Here is a 25,536-nt window from a genome sequence, read left to right as displayed (position 1 = left end):
GAGAGAGAGAGGAGGGATTGTGTGAGCAAGAGATATTGAGACCATGATTGGAAAAAGCACAGGGACAACTAGCCAAACTAGTGGAAACACATGAACTGTGAACCAATAGCTGAGGAGCCCCCATGGAATTGGACCAGGCCCTCTGGATAAGTGAAACAGTTGATTAGCTTGAACTATTTAGGAGGCCCCCAGGCAGTGGGACCGGGACCTGTCCTTAGTGCATGAGCTGGCTTTTTGGAACCTAGGGCCTATGCTGAGACATTTTTCTCAGCCTTGGTGTAGGGAGGAGGGGATTGGACCTGCCTCAACTGAATCTACCAGGCTGAGCTGAATCCCCAGGGGAGACCTTGTCTTGGAGGAGGTGGGAATCAGGGGTGGATTGGCGGGGAAGGCTGGGGGGTGGGAGGAGGGAGGACAGGCTGATATGTAAAATTAAATTAATTATAAAATAAAAGTATATATAAAAAAAGTCAAGAAAAAGTGCTATTCAGTCCTTTGCAGGAATAAACCTGTTATGGTGGTACATGCCTGTCATCTTAGCTTTCTACAGGCAGGATGATGAGAATTTCAAGGTTATTCTTGGGATACATGTTGAGTTTTGAGGCCTACCTGTGATACACAGTATTTTGCTTCAAAAAACATTTTTTAAAAAGATAGCACACATCGATAATACATAATGGCCTTTTTGCAGCTCAGGAAGGAATGAAAAAGTCATTTTACCTCAAGTACAATACAAGGATGTTTGTGAATGTCTGCCTAAAATGTACATAAGGCACAAATTAAGATAAACAAGCATCTTAAATAGTTTTGTGAAATATAGCTGAACAGAAATGACTACTGAGAGCTCTGGAAATTGTGTGGTGGCAAAGTGTTTTTGATAAAAGCATGAAGACCTGAGTTTGGATCACAAGCATTACTTCAAAGGTGGTATAATATCTGTAATCCCAGTGCTGCAAGTGGGGTAGGAGAATTCTAGCAGTTCATTGGTAGCCAGCTTAGCTGAATCGATGATGTTACAGTTCAGTGATAGACCTTGTACAACCCCACCCAAAGAAATGAAAGATAGATGTCAACCTCTGGCTTACAATCATGCTAACCCTCACACACAATTCTGTACATACACAAACACTACACACACACACACACACACACACACACACACACACACACACACACACAGACTATTGCAATATAATTAACAATTGTAATAAGTCAAAATAAATTTATAATTGTAAAGTTATCACTAAATGCAAAGCCAGGACACTTGATTTTATTCATTCTCTTATCTCAACTTAATCTTCAGCCTGAGATCTTTCAGATCCTTTACGTCCTTGAAATTAAATTCCTAATCTAGATTGTACTGATTTTTCCAATCTCTCTTCTTATTGATGCCCTTGCTGTTTCCCTTACAATAGTAAAAGTTAGTTGAATGTTATAGTTGAAGCTTTCTTACTAATTACATAAGAAAATCATTTAAAAAAATTCCAGTGCTTGGCAGGTGGAGATAATGCTTCAATATGAAGACTACATGTTAAATATTCACTTAATCTGCCTAGTCTATTAATCCCTACATATTTCTAGAGCACTTTTTCTTTCATAACATTTACTCATACCTAAAAACAGTATTCTTCCTCATCAAAAGTAATGAGAATTTTAAAATAATTTTCCTTCTCAAATTGGTTCCTGTAAATTTGTTTAGGCTGTAACCAGAGAAATGAAATATGATATAAAATCAACCTATTTCAGAGTCAGTATGTGAAAATGAATGCAAATAAAATGAACATGTTTTTTCAATGTGAAATATATGATCTCTTTTGGGTTAATCAGCCATCTATGGAAATGTCTGATAAAGGTATTTGAATTACTTTTTAAATGATAAACAGATGTAAAGTTCTCTGTTATTGTTCAAGTTAGGTTAGGTGGTGATACAAAAAGAAAGGACCCAACATCTAAGTGACTGAACACATAACAATTTATTTATTATTCTTAAAAAGTTCATGGCAACTTCATCAGTTTTCCAGGACAAAACCTTTCTAAAATGTGATATAAAGATACAGCTTGCATCATTCTTGCAGGTTGGCCTTTGCTTTCCAGTTATGGTGGAATGTAAAGAGACAGCTGAAGTGTCATGCAGGAGTTGTTTCTGCTCGAGGATAGAAATGACACATCACTTCTGTTTTCAAGTCCTCTGTTGTAAGTAGTTAAATGGGATCCCCTAACTACAAAGAGCAGGGAAGTGAATGGGAGCACAGAGCTATAGGATGAATTGTAAATGTTTTTGACATATTCTACAAATAATATAACTTTTAAAAACATTTAATGAATACTCTTTAAAAAACTCTATATGGATACAAAATACCCCTTAAATGCAATAGTTTTATCAGCAATATACATATAGATATATTTTAAGAAACAGTTGTATTTATGAAACTCCAAGGTGATCTAGTATGGCATTACTACATTACTCCAAGAACAATATTGAGAGAGTCTAATATTACCCCTGCAACATCCTTCAGAGGCATCAAATCATTTATCTACTAGATCTTTTATATAATTTTGCTTTTGATTCAAAGAATCTAGGTTAAATCACCTGTCTGAAAGAAAGAAACACTGAGCCTCTCTCATCATGCCCAAATACTTTGTACCATGACATTATTGGTGTATCTACTGCAATAGGTGTTTTGGAAACATAAGCTTATAATTTATGCTACTCTGATATAGAAATGTAAAGTAAAAATATTTTTCAACACATTTTTAATATTACTGGTGGACACAAATCAGCAACAGACACAAGGCACCAGATCTTAGTAATATATGGACACAGAAAGATAAATGATGTCATTATTACCTAAATTTAACTTCCATTATACTTCAGTACTAATGTTTAGGACAAGAAACTTTTAATGAACATACCAATATTTTGGCAGTAGTTTATGTAACAAGACACAGAGCATACTAGAAGTCTGGCCCTCAACTTGCTTATTAGTAAACCAGCATCAATATGAAGGCATTACAATTTTTTAAAGACCTTCTTTTTACATGCTAAATATTTTGGCAAATGTGAAATTTAAATGCACTAATGAGATGAAATTAATACCCAAAATTTAAGATATGAAAAACTTGAACTTTATATCTTCACCATAAAATTATATTTAAAAGGATCAACACTCGTTATAAAGAATATCACTGGATAATTAAAATGGCAGTATAAAGTGTGCAAAATTCATAATGTTTATGAATAAAAACAAAGAAACAAAACCAGGGACAGTTTAAAATGATTCTCCTTCAAATAATAACAGTTAATTCAAATTATGTAGTAATCAAATGTTAAATAGCATTTAGTACTAGAGTGAATAGTGCTGAAATGGAGGTAAATGTCATCATAGCTTTGGGGGCTTTATGCTGTAAACTGCTTTCTTGTTCTTTTGATACAGTACACAACAACATTCTACAATTTCAGTATGTAAGAAGTAAATGGTTGCTGCACTGGCAAAAATAGGATGTGTAAGGATTAAAGGCACACTATTCAGCTAACCAGAGTAGCAAACACACACCCCTCCCACTCCCTGACGTGAGCCCTTCCCCAATGTAAACAAAAACGTCTTGAAAGAAAATGCAACACCAACTAAACATAGCTAAAAAACTAATTTTTGAACAATAATGCTGTCATATCTTCAAAATGTCAACTGTAATTGTCACCATGTTTCTGACTGTATTTTAAAGATATGTAAAAATTACATACATTTAATGTTAGATATATTTTTGGTCAAAATTATTCATTATCCAAAACATTTTAATTGAACTCCAAACATTTTAACATTAGTATGACAACTGAGTTTTGGTTCCCAGAAGAGTACCTATTAGGCATAATGACAGACATTAAACAACAAAACTCTATATATAAACTGCAGGCAACGAATACAGCCTTTTCTGGCACAGTGGCATTTTACTGGCAACTTAAAGTTCAGAATAACTTTATTAACACAGAGAATCTCATGCATTTTGGTAAATATAACCTAGCTTTTCACAGTTGAAGTTTCCTTTAGATTTTGCTTCATTTTAATTATGGAAAGCCTGTTTGGTTTTCCTTTCTGTTACACTGACTTGTGACTTGAACTAGACTTCTTCTTCTTTTTTTTACTGTGTTTCTTGTGATGTTTCTTCTTTTTCTTCTTTTTCACCTTTTCCATTTCTCTTTCTTGCTCATCATATTTTCTTTTCTTTTTTGCCTGTACCTCCTCTTCATAATCTGATTCGAATGAGGATTCTGAAGAGGATGGCTTTTCCTCAGGACAAGTCTTCTTTCTTTTCTTGCTGTAGCTTTTGGTATATTTTTCTTTTTCAGTTTCATCCTTTGCTTTTTTCTTCTTTGGGGCAAGCTCCTTGCTTGGCGATTCTGATTCAGAGGTGGAGTTTTCAGATGATTTGTGGGAATGGTTCTTCTTTTTCTTTCTCTTTTTCCCTTGTTTCTTGGGCTCATCCTCAGAATCTGAAGAACTGCTTGACGAATCAGAGCTTGATGAAGATGATGTATACCGACAAGATTTTTTCTTTTTCTTTTTCTTTTTTTCTTTTCTTTTGGATGAACTGACATTTCCACCTAATACTTTCTCTCTGCTTTTCTCAAGCTCCTTTTTCCAATTTTCATTCATTTTTTCTTCAAATTCAGCCAATGCCTTGGAGCCTTTCTTTTTATTCTCTAATTGTTTCTTTACTTCTTCCCAAGTAGGCCTTGGTCGATTCAGATAATCTTGAATAGTTGGGCCTGTAGACTGGCTTGCACTCCTCCATCTGGCCAGTGCTATAGGATTCATATATGCCACTCGGTTGTCACGTTTCCCCATGGTGTGCCAGGTGGTTCTCAGAGTAGACTACCAGTTGCCAAGGGGAAGAAGGTTAGGCACACTCCTCAAGATCTTCATCTGCTAGTTTACCAAGTAGTCTCCATTCTGTGATAGAAGCAGATCAAAGAATTACCGAACACCTTTAAGATAAAATAATATATAAGTCTAACTGTTCATTTAATCAATAACCATTATGGAAGAGGAGGGGGAAAGTTTTATAAATGAAAGGTAGGGCTGGATTAGAGCAAACCAGCATTTTCTGAACATGCAAAGATTGCTGCACTCATGAAGTCATAGTAACTCCTGGACAAGATCAAGCAGTCAACATTCTTGAACAGAGCTGGGAACAGGTCCGAGCTTTACCTCTAATAGAGGAGCTATTGAGTTGATGGATTCTAGGGAGGAACAGCCAGTTTTTTAAGGGTGTGGCTCCTGGTAAGATGACCATGCTCTAGCGGATGACTCCATACCCATGAGTACTTGAACAGCACAAATTAAGATTGATAGTATTAGTTTAAAAAGAAACTCAAAGTTTGGGGGTAGAGGATGGAAGAGTGGATCTATGAGAAATTAAAGAGTGGGTAAATACGATCAAATTATACTGTATGAAGTTCTCCAAGTATTAAAATATTATATTTAAAAAAATTTCAAAAATGTTACATTTTAGGAAAAAACTATATATCAATTTATTTTGCATAGCAAGACACTATTCTATGAATTGTTATAAAATTAAACACATTTTATATATTTTATGTAAGAGACTGACAGGTACCAGAAGTGTTTAATAACCATTTTCTTTTACATAGCATTTTACATACCATCTTTTCTTTTCTTTCATTATTGCCTTACATGGTACAAACAGGAAAATTTACAGCTAAAATCTACCAGGCAGATAGATATTCCTTAACCTAGGTAAGTACAGAAAAATCTACTCCATTTCTTTTGACAGAAACCCAGGTGTCCACAGAGAAACCCTGTCTCGGAGGAAAAAAAGAAAAAAAAAAAAAGAAAAGAAACCCAGGTGTCATACCTGGGAGGTCCTTATTTCTCATCTCTCATGTCCAAACCATTACTAGATTGGGCTGTTTAAACCTTCATGATAGTTTTCATTCTATTCCCTTCTTTCAAAATATGTGGTGCTCAGCTTTGTCCAGGCCACTATTACTTCCCATTTGATTTCAATCTTTAGTATTTATTAAATATTTATAAACATAGACTTCTTTAATCACTACAATGAATTATCACATTCTTATCTCAGCCTAAGACTATGAAAAATTGAGCCTATTATTATACCCATTTAACAGATAAACTAAGGCTTAGAAAATTTGGGTATAACTTTCATGAAGAAACTGAGCTAAAATTAAGGCATAAATAGGACTTAAATCAAAGCTGCTTTATTTTCAACCCCTGAGCACATAACACATTGTATTTCTCCTTCATGACTACTTTTAAATTAGTTGCCCTATTTTACTTCCTATCTTCCATTACAGGCTCACAGTAATCTGAGAGATCATGAAAAAAAAACTAGACGCTTTACATTTTATGAGAATTCAATAAAATTGTTATAAGTGTATTATTTGAAATACCGTGTTTCTCACTCTTACTTTAATCTAGTCACTAACACTTGTTCCCAGTTCTCTTGATTCATGAAACATGCTAATTTCCAAGCTTGAGCATTACAGTTGAATTCATACATCCTTCAAGTTTCAGTTTAAGTATCAGTTCCTCAGTAAGAAAAACTGTAGAATGAATTATATAACATCTCCAATGTTATAAGACACACTGTTATAACACCAACAATATTATATAACTCAACCTTATAATGAAGTAACTTGCCCCGCCTCCCCTTCATCCTCTTATTCAACATGTCAGCACCTTTTCCTTAATTTATAGGACATGTTAAATCAATAGTCATTTTTTTTTTGTGCATGTGTGTGGACTTCTAAACATACGGCCAAAAGGGATACAGAACATGTTTGACTTTTCATATTTCTCATGGTGTTCCCATGAGAATGGGAATATAACAACATAATCTGGTCTATACTAAATACTCAAAATATTTGCTCATTTATAAATACAAGAATTGATACATGGATTGACTATGAGAAAGGAACATTCAGAAGGAGATTCCCAGAGGCAGTCTTTTTTATTTATTTATCTTGAGACAGTATTTCATTATGTAGTCCTTGGTGGCCTAGAAATTCCAATGTCAAACAGATTTGCCTGAAATTCATAGAAGTCTGTCTGCCACTGCCTCAGAAGTGCTGGGATCAAAGGTGTGTGCCACAATGCTTAATCAGTATTAGTTATTTTTTGTACAGAAATCTGGAGAATAAACAAATTCACCTTGGAAATGAAGTAATCAAGGACATGTCAAGAAGGGGAAACAGCATGTGAAAAAACACTGGGATTACAAAGCATACCATGCAATTACTGATGGCATAGGCTAAAGAGAAGATGGTACGGGGTGCGGGGAGGTATGGCTTTATAGGCAGTTAGAAGCTGAGGAGGCCCTTCTGACCCTCAAAATTCTTTGTTCTGTAGTTGCTAAGAAACCAGTGCAACCTTTTAAGCAGAAGATAAAGATGATCAGACACATTATAGATTTCTCTATTGGTCACTATCTTTATTTCTGACCTGTTAAATCAACCTATAATACCAACCTATCACAATATGGACTGTAAAGACATGTCGGTGACTAGGGGATAGTTTCCTGTGTTTTATTTACTGTGTTCTTAATCTTATTTTTATCCCACTCTGTTATGTCCAGCTCCTATCAGGTATTCTGTTGTTTTCATGCTTACTTCTACCCCAAAGACCTGTCCAACCTTATTTTCCTTCTGATATGAACACCAGAAGCCCATGAGCACTTTAGTTTATATTGGATTTGATGGTTCATTATGTTATTCTATGCATACAATAACAAAATCTATTCTAATTTTCACTCCTTGAGCTTTAGTTCTGACATCAGTTAGAAAATCAGTATAAGGTCAGTTCAAAAAGGATGTGGACCTATGCTAAGGAGGTTAAGGTTAAGTTTATCTAGGGATACATACATTTAGGGAAGTTAACGGTTAGATGCTATTTTAAGCAAGAAAGTGGCATGTTCATATATGTGAGTGTTTAAGAGACCATTTTTTTACAGAATGAATGATGGGTTGAAATCAGGAAAAATTTAAGGCAATGAAAATATTTCTGCAGTCATGTAATTGGGAATGAAATACTTTAAATAAAAATAATGATGCTATGAATTGTTAAAATGGCAAAATGGATGAAAATTTTTTGAATATTTTCATACTGAATTAGTGAACAATTACATATAAGGGACAGAGAAGAGAAAAGAATTAAGGTGAGACTCCAGTTTGAGATACTACATAAAAGTAATAGCATTTATGAGGTAACATAAGAAATGAAATAGTGTAAAGGCTCAAGGCTCCATTTTAGACTTATGCTATCTGAAGTACTCCTAGATACCTGAATTAATTCATATGTAGAACATTGGATATATGAGTATTGGCACTCTGAAAATAAACTGAGTTAGAAGTATAGTATCAGCAATCAGTCAGTGGTGGCAGAGGCCTTGAGAGAAAATTTAAGCATACTTTTCAGGAATATTTCAAAGTAAATTTTATACGATTGAGTCTTAGAGTTGCCAAGATAAGGATTGGCAGAGAAAGAAAAGCCTATAAAGACTACTCTATAATATTAGCCAGACTATAAGAGCTAGACAAGAAAAAGAAAACAATGTAAGTGTCTTAGGGTTTCTATTGCTGTGAAGAGACAGCATAACCACTGCAACTCTTACAATGAAAAACATTTAATTGGGTGGCTCACTTACAGTTCAGAGGTTTAGTCCATTATCATCATGACAGGAAGCAAGGTAGCATGCAGGTAGACATGGTGCTAGAGCTGAGAGTCCATACATCTTGATCCAAAGGCAACAGAAAGCAAACTGTCTCACTGGGCATGGCTTGAGCACATATAAGCCCTCAAAGTCTACCTCCACAATGATAAACTTCTTCCAAGACCACACCTACTCCAATAATGCCACACTTCCTAACAGTGCCTCTCCCTTTGGGGGCCATTTTCTTTCAAAACACCACAATCTACTCCCTGGTCCCCAAAGGCTTGTAGCTATATCATAATGTAGAAAAAAAATGCATTCAGTCCAACTTCAAAAGTACTCATATTCTATAACAATCTCAAACTTATTTAAAAATCTAAAGATCAATTTCTCTTCTGAGATTCATGCAATCTCTTAATTGTAATCCTCTGTAAAATCAAAATCAATATGCAGATCACATGTTTCCAACATATAATGGCACCAGATATACATTACCATTCCAAAACATAGGGAAGGAAGCATAGTGAGGAAATACTGGATCAAAGCAAGACCTAAAACAAGATGGGCAAATTCCAAACTCTGCATCTCCATGTCTGGTGTCAAAACGCTCTTCAGATCTCTCCTTTCAGCTTTGTTGACTGCAACATACTTCTTTCTCGGGCTGATTCCACTCCCTGTTATCAGCTTTCCTTGGCAGGCATCACATGGCTCTGGCACCTCCAACATGTTGGGGTCTCCAAGGAAATCCAGGCTTCACCTTCACAGCTTCATGCAATGGCCTCCTTAGGCCTCCATTCAGGGACATATCTGACACATGCCTGGCCTCAGCCATGTTCCTTAGTCATGGAGGAGGGTTCCATAATACCTTTCTTCTATTCTTGAAGCCAGAACCACGTGGCCAAAGCTGCCAAGTTCTGCTGCTCACTGGGACTGGAACATGGCCCCCTCGTTCAATTACATCTTCAACAGCTTTGTGTTTCCGATAGTTTCCTTCACTGCCTAAACTTGACTGACCTGAAACTGGATCTGTACACCAGATTGGCCTTGAACTCAGAGATTTTTTTAATTATAACTTCATCAGTTTTCTGTTTTCCATTATCTCCTTCATTGTCTAAGCTTGGCTGTTCTGGAACTTGCTCTGTAAACCAGACTGGCCTCAAACTCAGAGATCTGCCACCCTCTGCCTCCCCAATGTTGGGATTAAAGGCATTCACCACCACTCCTGACTCTACGCTTTTCTTTAATTTTCTTTCACAAGTTGGAAACTTAGCTGGGTGGGATCTTGCCCTGAGGTCATCACCCATTTTATTTCATTTCTTAATCTGTTTATCTCCTTGAATATAGGACATAACTCCATTCCACTTAACTCTATTTCTGGTGCTGCTTTTCTCCTCAAATTGTTCTACATCTTGTATATTTTTTTCTTGCTCGGCTTGCTCCTTTTCTTTATAAATCTTCATTAGAGTTACCACTAATAACCACATGGCAGAGTTTATACTAGGCTGTTTTGAGATTTCCTCTGCCAATGAATTAATCAAAAACTCCTCACTTTATCCTCACGCAGACTCATCAGACAAGGGCAAAAAGCAGCCACATTCTTCACCAAAATAACACAAGAATGTAGGCCACATATTAATATTGTTCTCCTCTTGATCTAGCCCCCCATGGTTCAAATCACCCTCAGCACAACTGTTTTCCATGCTTCTAGAATGCCTCATTAAAGCATTCATCTGCTTTTCTAACCCACAGCCCCATGGTCCATATTCTTTAAAACCTAAAACACGGTCTGGCCTATCACAGCATTACCCAAGGCCCTGGTACCAACTTCTGTCTTAGGGTTTATATTGCTGTACATAGACTCCATCACAACTGCAACTCTTATAAAGAAAAACATTTAATTGGGGTGGTCCACTGACATTTCAGATGTTTAGTCCACTATCATCATGGCTGGAGGCAAGGCAGCATATAGGCAGACATGGTGCTAGAGGTATGAGTCCTTATACATTGATGCAAAGGCAATGGGAAGTAAACTGTCTCACTGAGCATGACTTGAGCATATATGAGATCACAAAGCCCACCTCCACAGTGACATACTTCCTTCAAAAAGACCATACCTACTCCAGCAAGACCACATTTCCTAATAGTGCCTCTCCCTTTGGGGGCCTTTTTTAAAAAAAAAATCACCATAGTAAGCAACACAAAAAAGATAATTTCATTTAGAAAAACAATCCTCAAACTGTGTCATATACAGTTTCAGTGATAAGCAAGTACTTTCTACCTTTAAATATTCAGAAAAAAACAAAGTCTTGAAAAAGAATATTAAGTGCAGTAGATGATCAAGTAAATTTACATATAAAAATACCCACTGAACTCTTAAGAAACCAAGAGCAACCTCTAATGCGTTTCTATCAATTAATCCAAATAATAACATGTTTCTGTTCATTTACATGTTTTAATGTCTTATTTAATTTCAGTGAATTAATTTTACATATGATTTTTTTTTAAAAAATTCTCTTTCCTGGGGGTTTTCTATTTAATTTTGATTGAAGAACATTTCTATAGAACTAGTGGATTTTGAAGGGGACATATTGTCTTGATCTTGTGTTTTTGTGAGGTGACCTGGGAATGTGGACTTCTTTTCTTGGTTATGTGTCTGATATGACTCTAGTCTGCCTCTATTGACTCTTAAGTCAATAGTTGGTTCTATTTTTGCTGTTTCTCTCCTCTCTCTCTCTCTCTCTCTCTCTCTCTCTCTCTCTCTCTCTCTCTCTCTCTCTTTGGTTTTTCAAGACAGGGTTTCTCTATGCAGTTTTGGTGCCTGTCCTGGATCTCACTCTGTAGACCTGGCTGGCCTCCAACTCACAGAGATCCGCCTGCCTCTGCCTCCCAAGTGCTGGGGTTAAAGGTGTGCACCACCATCACCCGGCTTGCTGTTTCTCAAGCTTGGTTGATTTTTGGACTTGATCTGAAATCCTTTGGATACTTCATGTTGACTTTTGCTTGGAAGAATGGGTAACCAAGAAAATGACTCTTGACTGGGTCTGTCTGAGCTGGTGCACTTGAGCATATTTACAGAATGTTTAGAACACAGCTTCTTAATAGAGTAGCAGAAATGAAGGTTGGATCACAAAACACCTGAAAACAGTAAAACATTTCTGAACATGCAGCAAACAAATTTTAATTTGAAATCAAATATAATGAATACATGGTGTTTCTAGACATACTTATCTGTGTTAAATTTTGTGATTTTACTACCATCTTGGTTTGTAATGTACAATATGCCCACTTCATGCTGCATATACTATCATGTCATGCAATGCCATCAAAAGGTGCCTGGAACACTCCAGGTCAGATAAGAGACTATTGTACATACTATGTTTGGTGGTTACTACTGTACAGTCAAAACTGGCAAAGCATATAGAAACATAATGACTTAATTATCTTAAACAAAGACTTCTAATATTTTCCTACCATGATTCCTGAACATATATCTAGCCAATGTTTCGACTGTATTGCCCTAGAATGATTAATTTGCGGTGAGGGTTTCTCTGTGGGTAGCCCTAGCTGTCCTGGAATTCACTCTGTAGACCAGGTTAGTTTGAACTCATAGAGGTCTCCCTGCCTCTCCCTCCCAAGTCCTATGATTAGCCACCAACACCAGGCTAGAATGATTAATTTTAGTTGCTGCTTGAATTGCCTACTTGGGTTTCATAAAACAATTATGCAGTGATTTTTTGTCTTGGGATTAAGACAAAATTTCCAATATTTTTTAAATGACTCAAAATATATTTCTGCAATGAAACACCATTCTCTGCATTGATAAATGTAATACAAAAGTACCAATTAACTCTAAAAAATGTCTATGACACTCTATGTCCTAATATCAATCAGCTAACATTCCATTTTCCTTGGAAAAAAAGCACACATATCTCATTAATGAATAGACTTCCTTTTAGTTTTATAAATGGTAAAATTATATACATACCAAAACTATTTAAATATAATTTCTTTATGATTTATGGTGGGTAAATATTTCATTTATATACTAATTTTATATAGCTATCTCAGGTCATGTAAAAATGAATTTAAATGTAAAAAAAGAGGGAACACAAGTGAAAATGTTTGAAAAATCAAAGCCTAGAAAAATGACTAGTTTTTATAAAAGAAGGTAAGATATGGGATAACATGTGTGAAACCAAAAAATAATAGAAAACCAACAGGCATGGTAGTACACACCTATAATCCTAGTTTGGGGAGGTGGAAAACAGGACAATTAGGAGTTTAAGATAACCCTGTGTTACATAGGGAATTCAAGGGTATGTCAGGGCTATATGAGAACCTAAGTCAAAAAAGAAAAAAAAAACTAAAGACTTGATTTCAAGGTACCAGAACACTGCCTGTAAGCTTCTAAAGGACAGGAGCAATCAATAGTTCTTCCCACCTAGCTATGACAACAAAAGCAGCATGGCCTAAAAACCTTAAAGGTGTAGTAATGGCACACACATAGTTTGTGTGTAACCTACAGATCTCTAATTGGACTTAAGAAGTGCTCAAAAAGAGCGGAATCATGCCTAGCACTGGAAACCTAGCCAATTGCCCAGGGCTAGTGAAGTGATGGATCATGGAGGGAAACCTAAAATTGCTACTTTACCAAATCAGCATAATCTGAACTATGTTCTAAGAATATATCATTTTACCCACATATAAGTGCAGAAAACCACAACCAATTGTTGCTGAAATTTTCCCCAGTCCTGCCTGGCCCATGGTCAGGACAAATTTCTCACCCGCCAGTCACGTAACCACTCAGACCCAACCAAGTAAACACACAAAGACTTATATTGCTTACAAATGGCAGGCTTCTTTTTATCTAGTTCCTCTATACTAAATTAACCCATTTCTGTTCATCTATACCTTGCAACATGGCTCATGGCTTACCAGTATCTTACATGTTGGTACTCATGGCAGTGGCTGGCAGCATCTCCTGACTCAGCCTTCCTGTTCCCAGAATTCTCTTCTCTGCTTGTCCCGCCTATACTTCCTGCCTGGCTACTGGCCAATCAGCATTTTATTTATACAGAGCAATATCCACAGCAACCAATCCAAGTGCACAGTTGTAAATCCCAGTCCCAACTGATATGTCTACAACACAACTCCTATACATAAGGCTCCAGTATCATTGTTAAAGAGGTGGCAGAAAGATTAAAGGAGCCACAGGGTCAGGAATATTTTCTGAGTCTGTGTCTCCTAGGGATGTCATAAGCTACATCTATAAAGTCTCACTAACATGATTGCCTAAACAAACTGAACAAGGAGAATAATAATAGATATTTTAAAGTCAACTGGGGCAATCTCATGAGACCTCAATGCAAGACAAGGAATTGAAAGTAACTAAGGAGTAATGAGAGGTAGAGAAATAATCATTCCCTGTAAAGAGCACACCAATTGATAATTCAATATCAAATGGTAAGTCCTGAAAATATATAAACATCAGTAACAATATTCAGAATGAGAATGCTGTACTTATGCACTTAGGAATATATGTGTATATGTATGTAACAACAGTTAAAGACTATGAGGCCATGAATTTTAGAGAGAGTAATAGGGAGTACATGGGAAGGTTGCAATTTATGAGAGGGAGGGGAAATTGAAGTAATTACATTATAATCCTCAAAATATTTTTAAAAGCATTTAAAATACTCAAAAAATCTCAAAAAATAAATGGAATCAAACCCACAAGCAGAAGGAATCTTTCCTTGTAAGAACTTAGATGAAAAACAGAACATAAGGGAGGTTGATGGGAGCTAAATACTCATGAATACACAGTGATGTGAATAATTTAGTCAATAAATAAATAAGGATGAAAAGAAGTCTTTCATAGGGACATATAATTTATATACTTCTTCATCAACAAAGTGGAATATATCTTCCCAATCATTAAGTATGGATTGAATGTACTGACATCTCTCAGGAAAATATATTTTACATATTATGTTGTTATAAACATTGGTCTTTGCTTTTGCTCAAAGATATGTGTATTAAGGTTATCTTTTAAGAGTAGATACCATAGGAATTTTGGGGCCTGCTAATCAAAATTTGAAATAAAGACAGAGGGAAATGGAAGGCAGCACTGAAAGCAAGCAAACATGTAAAATATGTGAGAGATCATTGGACCTACAAAATAAATAATCCTTTTCTAAACAATAATGTACATTTTTCTTATTTTTTATTTTATTTATTTATTGATTTATTTTGGTTTTTCGAGACAGGGTTTCTCAGTGTAGCTTTGCACCTTTTCTGGAACTCACTTGGTAGTCCAGGATAGCCTCGAACTCACAGAGATCTGCCTGGCTCTGCCTCCCAAGTGCTGGGATTAAAGGCGTGGGCCACCACCGCCCGGCTGATAATGTACAATTAATAAGAAGAGTCACACTAACAGTCTCCTGGTCATATAGGACAATATGTAATTTTTCCCTATTAATTAGGTTTATTTTTAAAACAATTTTATATGTGTATACACTGCATTTTAATTATTCCTTGCCTTTTCTATACTCTTATTTCCCTTCTATCCCTTTCTCAGATTCACAGCCTTTGGTTTTGTTCTGTGACTCATGCAGTTTAACCATGAACACCTTCGTTACTACTAACTAGATCAGGACTATCCATTGCAGCCTGATGGGGAATCACTGATGGATACACAACCAAAGACATGGACCGCCCCTTTCCATGAGTCTATCTACAGGAAGTAATTAAGCAGTGGGGAATAGGGAAACTGCAGTCCCCCCATCCTTGCCTGACTATTTCATGGGAACATTCTTATGTAGAGCCAGTGCAGTTGAGCAAACTTTAGTTGTTGAAAATTTGGGATGACAGTTGCTGTCTATTGCTCAGGGATGGAATTTTGAAGCCTTTTCCACTATCTTCTGGCTATTATGATCTGTCAGCCCTGTTTTCCTCAATTTTCCCTGAGGCTTAGAAAGGATGGTATAGATGTCCTTTTTCAGTTTTGAGCACTCAACTATTAGTTATTGTCTGCACTTTATATATGTGTCATTCTTTGCCTTTATCACAGCACACAGGAAAGAGCAGGTTCTCTGTTTAAGTCCAAGAGTGGTAATTGTGTTCGAGTATAAACATGTTTAGAAGGAATCCACACCATTTAAACACTACACTGTGGTAGGGGTGGTTGTCTGTACCCTGAAGCACCACCCCTAGTAAGCAGAAGGTAACTGCTAGGTCCCCCCCTCCCCAGGTATGGCTGAGACTGGGACCCTTTAAAACCTGAGAGGAGTATATGCTCGCTCTCTCTTGGCTATCTTGTGGTCTTAGATGCTAGATGCTGATGCTGAAGATCAAGAGAGAATTCTCCAGAGAACTGCATTGGTCAGCAGCTCCAGCATCCATCATCCAGCATCCAAGACCAGGAGGTAGAGTTCAGTCTCGGCCATGCCCCCTGGAGGGCAAGTACCTAGCAGTTACCTGCTGCCTACTAGGGGCAGTGCTTCGGGGTACAGCAACCACCCCTACATACTGTAGTTTGACTTGCTATTTCTACTTATCAGGCACATAATAGTATCTGTTTATTGTTTCTTATAATCCCATTGTGGCCATCTATTATGTGATAGAGACTATATTGTACGCCATGAAGAATGTGGTCTAATAAAATAGTCGTTTCACAGATATTAAGCAAATGAAAATACAATTATAATTGTAGTTAGAAAGATGAAAGAAATATAATTGATGTTAAGATAGATATAATGAGGGTCCCGATTCAGAAGAGAAGGTGAAATCTGAGATATTGACACATAATGTTATACCTAAGTTAGGCAGATGAATAGTACCTTAGAAATAAGAGCCCAAACTAACTGAATATCTAATCTGAAAGAATACACACGGTAAGATCCTGAGGTGGAAACAGAAAAGTTGAATATAATGCAAATTACTCATATTTTTATACTGCAATAAACTAATTCATCCCCATTTCTTCCTTCTTGAAAGTGATTATATGTATGCCATTTGTCAGTGATCATGCTCAGGTAGAACTAAGGATTAATGCCAGCTTTTATTAAAAGCATATATTAACATTTCATACTACAGTTCCTACTGTACTAAAGCTATTTACTTTATAGATCTCTAGTTTACAAATTGTTTATGCTGAATTTTCAGTGATACTTATTACTTGCTCATGAAGCCTCACATATAAATGCACTTGAGTTGACTGCATTTTTTAAAATGGTTGTCAATTGCTCTGAGACTTAGCTTGAAGGATCCAATTCTTTTGAAAAGATTTGGACACTAAAAAACGCTTAATATTTTTTTGCTCACTCTAGCTCATGTAAGATTAAGTACCCTGCTACTAGAACCTCTTGTAAAGCTACTTGAAGGATTTTAGATAGCAATAATTCTACTAAATTATTAAATGGCAATACTTTAGTCATATATATTAGCAGTGTTTCAACACACTGTGTTTTGCCATTTTCCATTTGTTGATAACAAAGAAACACCAAGATACAATATAATACACAGGTCAAATAAGAGATAATGAGGATTTATGGGCAAATTTAATGATACTTTGAAATTTTTGGGAATCTTTAGTTCTAGCAAGTATGTATGTATAATCAGATATATTTTCTATGAAATAAAACTCTAGAATAAACACACCCTATTTTGATTATTTACATGACTGCTCTGAAGGAGGATTTGCTGCTCTTATCTTGACTCAGATCAGTATACTAGACAAGTATACTGGTCTGAGTACTTAACATATAAGTACTATGTTAAAACCATTTTACCTCAGTGAATTCGCTGTAGCATAGCTCTGACACTGAATATTTGTTAGTCAGGAAAAACAGTATAGAAATTGAAAATGCTACTTCTAATTTCTTACCTTCTCTGTTATTGTCAAATGCCAAAGGATCAATTTCTACAGTCCTGAAGGTGATACCAGAAAGATTATAGTAGCAATGAAAGATTGTAGATGAAAGAGATGAAATATAAAACAATGGCGGGAGAAGGCACCCAGGCATACATTTAAACAGCTGTTAGAATTAGATAAATGAGTAAAACACCCTCTGATGTTTTTAAAGAAATACATTGTAAATCTAATACTTTGAAGATAAGACACAGTATACTGTTTAAATGTTTAAATTTTATGCTAATGAAGCAATGTCATTAAATAGTTAATACGAAATTAGCAAATCATAGTTGCACATATTTATAGGGCACAAAGTAATGTTATGACTTATGAATGTTTTGAAGAATAATTACATCAAGCTAATTAACATGTCCATCACCTCACCTCAAAAACCAACATTTTATTTAAGATAGTTTTAAATTCATAGAAAAGTTAAAGATAGTACAAGGAAGTTTGGTAGCCCCTATTCATAGTGTCCCTTATGGTTAAATATATTACAATGTCATGGAATATCTGCTAATATCTATTCTTCATTTAAAGTGTCTTTGTTGCAAGCTAATATCAGTTTTCCCCCTGAAATCCATAGCCCATTCAATTCAGTTATGTCTCCCATCATACTCTAGTTAGTGAGTGTTTCTCAAAGTATGCTTTTGTTGACATGTGTATTTTGAAGAGTAATGTTCAGACATTTAATTGGTAGAATTTTATTTCAATTTGGAATTTTATGATTTTTTGACCACAGTTAGGTTTGGGTTATATGTTATTACAAATAAGAACACAGGGAGAAAGTACTATTGCCATTATATCATATTCATGATTTATATTACTCATAGGACTTATCACTAATGTCTTTGATTGTTGGACAGGTATTATGCCAGTTTAACTCTAATGTATAATTACTCTTCCTCATTTTGAATACTGCATTATTTTCCTGAGAGATGTCAGTACATTCAATCCACACTTAATGATTGGGAAGATATATTCCACTTTGTTGATGAAGAAGTATATAAATTATATGTCCCTATGAAAGACTTCTTTTCATCCTTATTTATTGACTAAATTATTGACATCACTGTGTATTCATGAGTATTGATATTATCCTTTATGTAAATATTAACTTATTTTGTCATTCAAAATATATAAGCTTTGGCTGTTAACAGTTTTTTAATTTAGCTCCTTTATATCTTGTTAGCAGGTATTAATTTATTTTGTTGTTTATATAATTTAGCATTAGCCATTGTAAATATTTGTCTCCCTTTTACATATACAGATCATTTTGTGTTCTTCATTTCTGACTCTTAGCAGGCAGTGCAGAATATTTTGTCTATACCCTGGATTATTCCCAGAATCAGCCTCCTCTACAAAGAGTTCTGGTTCTTTCACTTACAATAAATTTACAACAACAAGAAGACAAGGGTGCTGATCATGTGCTCACTGCCATGGTGTATTGTGATGTTTAGATTTATCAACTAGACACCATCAAGAAACACCTGGGGAGAGAATATCAACCAGGACTTGTTGGGTTTGTTTCTAAGCATATTTGTGGTGTAATATCTTAATAAACACATATGGAAAGACCCAGGTAACTCTGAATACCAGAAATTCAGAGCATATAAATAGAGTTCAGTGCAAATAGGAAATTGAGCATGTATCCATTGATTTCTTTCAGCTCTTGACTGTGGAGATGATGTGCATTAGCTGTTTGAAGTTCCTGTATTGACTTTCTCACAATGATAAACTAACCTGGAGTTATAAACTAAAATAATCCTTTTCTCCCCTAAATTGCTGTTTTCTTCAGAATATGTTTATCACAGAAATAGAAATCAAACTATGACACGTACTATTTCTCTCAGGCTCTCTCACATATGAACTAAGAAATATGCAAACTGTTTCTAATAACATATTTTATGAGCTACATATATAAATTATTTACAGATGCTATACATACAACTTTACTGCCTATAATGTAATATCTAAGTATCAAGATTGATTCATCTTAACTAGGCTTAATCTTTTAGTTATTACTGAGGTTGTGGGGAAAGATTTCTGCATACATTTCTGAAATTGCTTGAAAATGACAGGAGTATGGTCTGAAGAAAAGAGCAAACGACATCAGAAATTAAACAAAATGACCTATGTTACTTTTTACTTTGTTTTATCTAAGAAACCACTGACAAAAATGACAATAGCCTATATAGTGTCAATATGAATGTTCAAAGCTGGATGTACAGAAGTCCCTAATTTAATTAAGCATTTCCCCAAATTTTATTTATTCTGTCAGAGAATTTCATAAATTTTCTATGTGCACATTTTCATTCTTTGACAAAATATATTTTTCTAGAGTAGTGTCTTTTATGAAGTGAGACACAGTAGCTATACATTATAGATCCAAAATATTCTGAAAATTATAGTTATTCTTTTTAAGAGAGTATCTAACATAAACCAAAACTAACTGAACACTAGCTATTTTTCATCCATGTGACAATACGACTAAAATAAATGTATATCTCAAACGAATATAGTTTTTACATATCCTCTCCCATAATCTCAGCTTCTATTTAACAAATACTTCACAGTATAAATTTTATACAAGTCCTTAACCAGAACTCTTAAATTGAAAATTTAAGACAGTATATAGTTCAACTCTAAGCATCTACAAATTAATTTAATTCATGACCAGAATGCAAATAGGATATTTTCAAAGTAGATTGACTTACCTTTAATTTATTCCATATTTACACACACACACACACACACACACACACACACACACACACACATATATATATATATATATATATATATATATATATATATATATATATATTATGGGTTTTTGTTAAATGGAAGTGATATATGTTATAGTAAAGGACCATGAGATACTTTTAGAAGCCCAACACTGAGCATCCAAAGAGATTTATATTATAAAATGTGTCAACTCTTCTTTAGGATCCAGTTTTACCAAGATACACTTGTCATCTCTTCTAATAACTTATAAAATATTATGGCTCTACACAGAGGAAGCAAAATACCTTGGGAACTATTCACTATTTTCCAAATAATACAGATAATTTACAAATTATTTTCAATCACTTTGTTTTTTCATCTATCAGTGCCTCAATTCTACCTTCTGCAACCCCCCCCCCACATATGAAGGTTTCTTTTTATAAATTTTTGAAAACAGAACAGAGAATTGTGATGCACATATTAATATTCTCACAGTAAAAGACGTAAATGCAATATAATTATCATTGAAGCTATGGATATTTATATGTCACAGGACTTCTGGTAGAAATGACAGCATATGAACATTTCCTTAAAATTCCAGGTCCACAACATATCAATGTGACAATGATTTAATTATAGATAGCTACTAAAAGTAATGGTACAGTATATTCATAAGCACCAGAAACTGAAATTTGTATTAACATCACTTCATTATGCCAGAAGCAAAAGGTACATCATTTGCATATCTAGTCTAGTTTGAAAAACTATGCAAAGAGATCCTTCAGTGTTCATCCTCGGGGGGATGGGGGGAAGAAAGCTTAAAACTGAGAAGAACACTAAGCTAAATAAAGCATGTTAAGACAGACAGTTCACTTCATATGATGGCCTAGTTGTTCCATTTTTGCTGAATGCTCACAGCCAAACCATATAACCTCTCTCCATTTTATTTTCTGAAAATGGAATTGGTATAGGATCATTATTTTTTACAGTCCTAGCTATTGTCCCTATTTTAAAATAGAATGCTCTTTAGGATTAGTTTGAAAATTGAAAATGTTTATATAAATATAGAGATGATATACCTATGACAGTTATCATCAGTCATAGATAATGGTACCGCTATCAACACTCATGGTGAGCAGGTACTGTTCTGAGTGGTTTGCATGTATTGTCTCATTTAACTTTCGTAAATTCTATGGATTAGGTACAACTCTTTTCCTTAATTTACAAGAGAAGAAACAATCTCTGAAAGGTTAAGTATTGTGTCCAAATTCCCATAGCTAGTCAGAGATAAAATGAGATTAGTCCTTCAGCAGTGTGATTTAAAGTCTGTGCTGTATAGGAATGTTACAAATAGAAGAGTGCCTGTATTATTTGTAGCTGTATATTGCACTTGGTGTTCAGGTCAGAAGTCAAATATTTCTTTGAGAGGGTAGGAGACAGTTTAATAAAAGTAAAATATAAATTATCTGACAAAATTAATTTTTCTATACACTAAGACATCTTAAAGAAAATGTTTTGCAAATTTATCAAATAAATCTAAAAGTTTCAGGAATTCATTACAAAAAATCTTAGTGGTATCGCAGGACAGAGATGAGACTCGAGGCTAGATTTAGTCAGTGGATTATTCTGCATTGTCATATGACTACTTGGAACTTAACTTTCATAATAGTCTAGATAATTTTGGGGGAAAGGAGATAGGTAAAATATCATTTATTACTTTAAATCTTTCCTTCCTCATTCAACTTGATTATAAGTACTGTTAAACTTACACTGATTCAAGTTTTCACTTGTCTTTATACTCATGAGAAAACTGATGGTTAGTTAATAGAGTTATTTTAATCAACAAAAAGGAAAAGAAGACTACCTAATTCTGTCTAAATAATCTATACACTCTACTAAATATTTCCTCCTTTTCTATTCCAGATTACTACTCATATTTATTATTCAGCAAAGCAATATGTTTCTTCCATTTAATCTTTAGATTATTATTTGAATTTTTCTTTTGCGTCACTTGATTGACAGTCCCTAAGGATCTAAAAGCATAAGCCCCACATTGTTCCAAATACACATAGTAAAGTTCCAAAGTGAGATGGCATCTGTTTTACATATCCCTTGTAGTTATTTTTCATCCTTTGACTGATATTGAACTAACTTGCCTAGATAGTTGCTGGAATTATGGATATAAAGTTCTCAATGAATTCATGTTGTTTACCCTAAGTCAGGTAACTTCTTTTTCTTTATGTAATAATTTAAGAATTTAACTTTTCTCCTTTATGAAATTAATTTCAAATTCTAATTCAGCAACAACCATGAATGTGAGCACACAGATAAGTTATTTATTACCCTAAGTATTCTAATAAGCACCTCTATAAACATCTTACACTTTATTTGCTACATGACTCCAAAATGTGTCAATACAAAATTCCTCATCAGAATAAAATCAATAATTAAACAAAACAGACAAACATGTAGCAAAGTGTGGCAGCAGAATTCTATAATTTTAGCATGTGGGAGAAGAATTCCAGCTTAGCCTACACTATATAGCAACAGGTTTTCTCAAAATCCAAAGGGGACAAATAGAATTATACTTTAAAAGTTTATAAATAGCTCACATGGAGGGCAACTTGCTTTTCATCACCTTAGAAAGTGAATCATGATTATGTAACTCGAATACAACCAAAATCATTTAAAAATGGGAAAAAATAATTGCCCCAAAGTTTATCCTGAATGGCAAAACAGGCAATCAGAATTTTGGGGCTTAACTTTAAAAGAAGGAATAAAAATTGAAAAAATTGGGTTTTGCTTAAAATATGTCAAAAATGAGTGGAACCAGTACTCTGTCAGCAAATAAGCAGGATGTGTCATGCAAAGTAGACAGAGGAACAAGTTAAATGATATAATGAGGAAGTGTGAAAAATACAGAACATTGAGATATTCTGTGAAACAACTAGTTACACAGAAAAAAAGAGGACTATTTCAGAAAGGAAATATTTAAATAGGTATAATTAAATGGCATGGTTTGTTTTAAATTTGGTTTGATAAAATATATATGAGTAAAAATATTAATACTCAGTGACTTTAGATAGTGCATATATAACTGTAATAGTATTTAAAATATTATAAGCTATGAAATATATTAAATTACAAGAGAGAAAAAAGCCACTAGAGAATATTTAGTGGTAGCCATAGTAATTTGTTACTTATCATCACCAGAACCCTGTTTATTGTGTGATTTGAGCAGTTATAAAATCTCCCAGTTGCTTGCTAAATTCTAAAAGAAATAGCTCATCACAAAATAATTATGAAATTGCAGATCTTCTTGGTAAGACATTCATGACTGCAGCATCATGAATATTGGCCACACAGTTCACCTTTCAATCTTTCTTCCTAAACTTTTTAGTTTTGGCTGATTCACTTTTCATGAGCTCAACAAATAAAACCAGAGACCTTCATGGCTCTTAGGAACAATCCAAAAACCTCAACTGAGTCTATAATCTCCAGCCTGAACAACTTCATCACTGTGTTTTGGCACAGTCATCCTTTTGGCACACTCATCCTTTCCTTTCTCTGTACTTCCAACTCAATGGTCTTCCATCACTATTTCAGGTATACCACATTCTTTCTATTCTGTGCCTTTGCAGATAGTATTTCCTTCTGTAAGCATAACTCAATTGTGTTTATTTTTGAGAAGCCTTTTTATAACCTTGAAAAAAGTCAGGTCTCATAAATATACTTTTATAGCATTTTATACATTTTATTTGATTACTTATCACATTTAACAATTGATTATTGGTGTAAACATTTTTATTTTCCTCAACCAGATTATGCTTTTGTTGTAGTTGAGTTTTATTTATTATTCATTCATTCATTCATTCATGTTTTTTACATCCTGACTGCCACTTCCCCTCCCTCCTCTCCTCTCAGTATCTCTCACATTCACCCCCTGCTCCCATTCCCCCAAACCACTCCTCATTTTTATCTGTTTAGGAAAGGGCAAGTCTCCCACGAGTATCAACAAAACATGGCATACTAAGTTGTAGTAGGACTAAGTACCTCCCTTAGTATTAAGGCTGGACAAGGCAACCTAGTATGAGGAGCAACTTCAGTTGTCCATTTGAGTAATGACTTGATCAGCATTTTTCTTCTTCTTAGCTTCATTATCAGCACCACATGAAAACACGTCATTCATCATTCCTCAATTACTTACCTAATTTGGAATCTGGGATAGCACACACTTCTTTTTTCTTTCACCTCTCCAGATTTCCCCTTCCAAATTCCTTTTCAGATTCTTTCCCATTTAACACATATGAAAGAAATGAGATAGTTTATTAAAGTACTTGTGGTGACTTGGCAATAAGATTTTGGTAATAGAATGAAAACTTAAAGTAACAACAATTTCAACTAAAATTAATGAAGAATGCTAAGAAAAAAAGAAATGTTCTTTTATTCAGAAAAACCCTCCGAAAAAAAGTGGATGAGTATTTCTCAGTATTAGTCATTTATTCAGTTATTTATGTCCTACCATAAACCAACAGCAATTACCTCCCCCTCATGTTTTTGTACCCATACTTGTTTACCTAATCTATTTCTTCTTGGCTCATGAAATTCCTCTATCATCAATCACATATATGTCCATATTAAATTTCTACAGTGCTTTAAAAATAAGAAAGTAATAAGATATATCTATTTTAAAGTTTGTATTAGCATAAACTAATTATACTTAATAACAGATTTCATTATTACATTTTCATGAACTCATTTTATGTATTTTGATTATATTCAACTCCCATTGCACATTCTTGCCCCCTTCTACTCCCTCTTATCTCTTTCCACTTCCCAACTAGTTCCTTTCTACTTTAAAGGCTTTTTGGTTTCGTTACCCAGTAAGTTTAGTAAGGTTTTGCATACAGGAGTTCAGTTGAAGGGTTATTTAGAGAATGGGTAACTTACCAGGATATAGTCCACTAGAGAAAATGTCTCATTTTCTCCTAGCAACTGTTAACTTACTACAAATTGTCAGGGGGTGGGGCCTCTTGAGCCCCTCCCCCTCTGTGATCTCACGTACAGGCAACTTAGCTGCTGAGAGTTCAAGACTGCCCTGCCATATCATGAGTAGAATACAGTGGTTTACACTACTTTAAACTTCATGTTCTTATATTCATTCTGCCCTGCTGTAGGATGTCCTGTATGCTGTAAATATATGTTGCTAT

The 25,536-nt window shown here is 34.7% G+C and overlaps 1 protein-coding gene across 3 annotated transcripts in view; it reads right to left on the bottom strand.

Annotated features, from left to right (window-relative positions):
* Window positions 1-3,957: 3,957 nt before the first annotated feature.
* Fam133a (family with sequence similarity 133 member A) overlaps window positions 3,958-25,536 on the bottom strand; it is a 38,916-nt gene continuing 17,337 nt past the window's right edge. The window contains exons 1-3 of one of the 3 annotated variants that reach the window (XM_059250425.1): window positions 25,277-25,345; window positions 24,534-24,614; window positions 3,958-4,949 (exon numbers count right to left, since the gene is read on the bottom strand). In XM_059250425.1, coding sequence (XP_059106408.1) covers window positions 4,095-4,844 — 750 coding nt within the window. In that variant the 5' untranslated portion in view covers window positions 4,845-4,949; window positions 24,534-24,614; window positions 25,277-25,345 and the 3' untranslated portion in view covers window positions 3,958-4,094. The other 2 variants (XM_059250427.1, XM_059250426.1) reach the window with 2 other exon arrangements.

Source organism: Peromyscus eremicus, chromosome X (assembly GCF_949786415.1).
Source record: "Peromyscus eremicus chromosome X, PerEre_H2_v1, whole genome shotgun sequence".
Lineage (NCBI taxonomy): Eukaryota > Metazoa > Chordata > Mammalia > Rodentia > Cricetidae > Peromyscus > Peromyscus eremicus.
The sequence above is the reverse complement of the archived record's forward strand: the minus strand, read 5'-3'. Positions and strand labels throughout refer to the sequence as shown.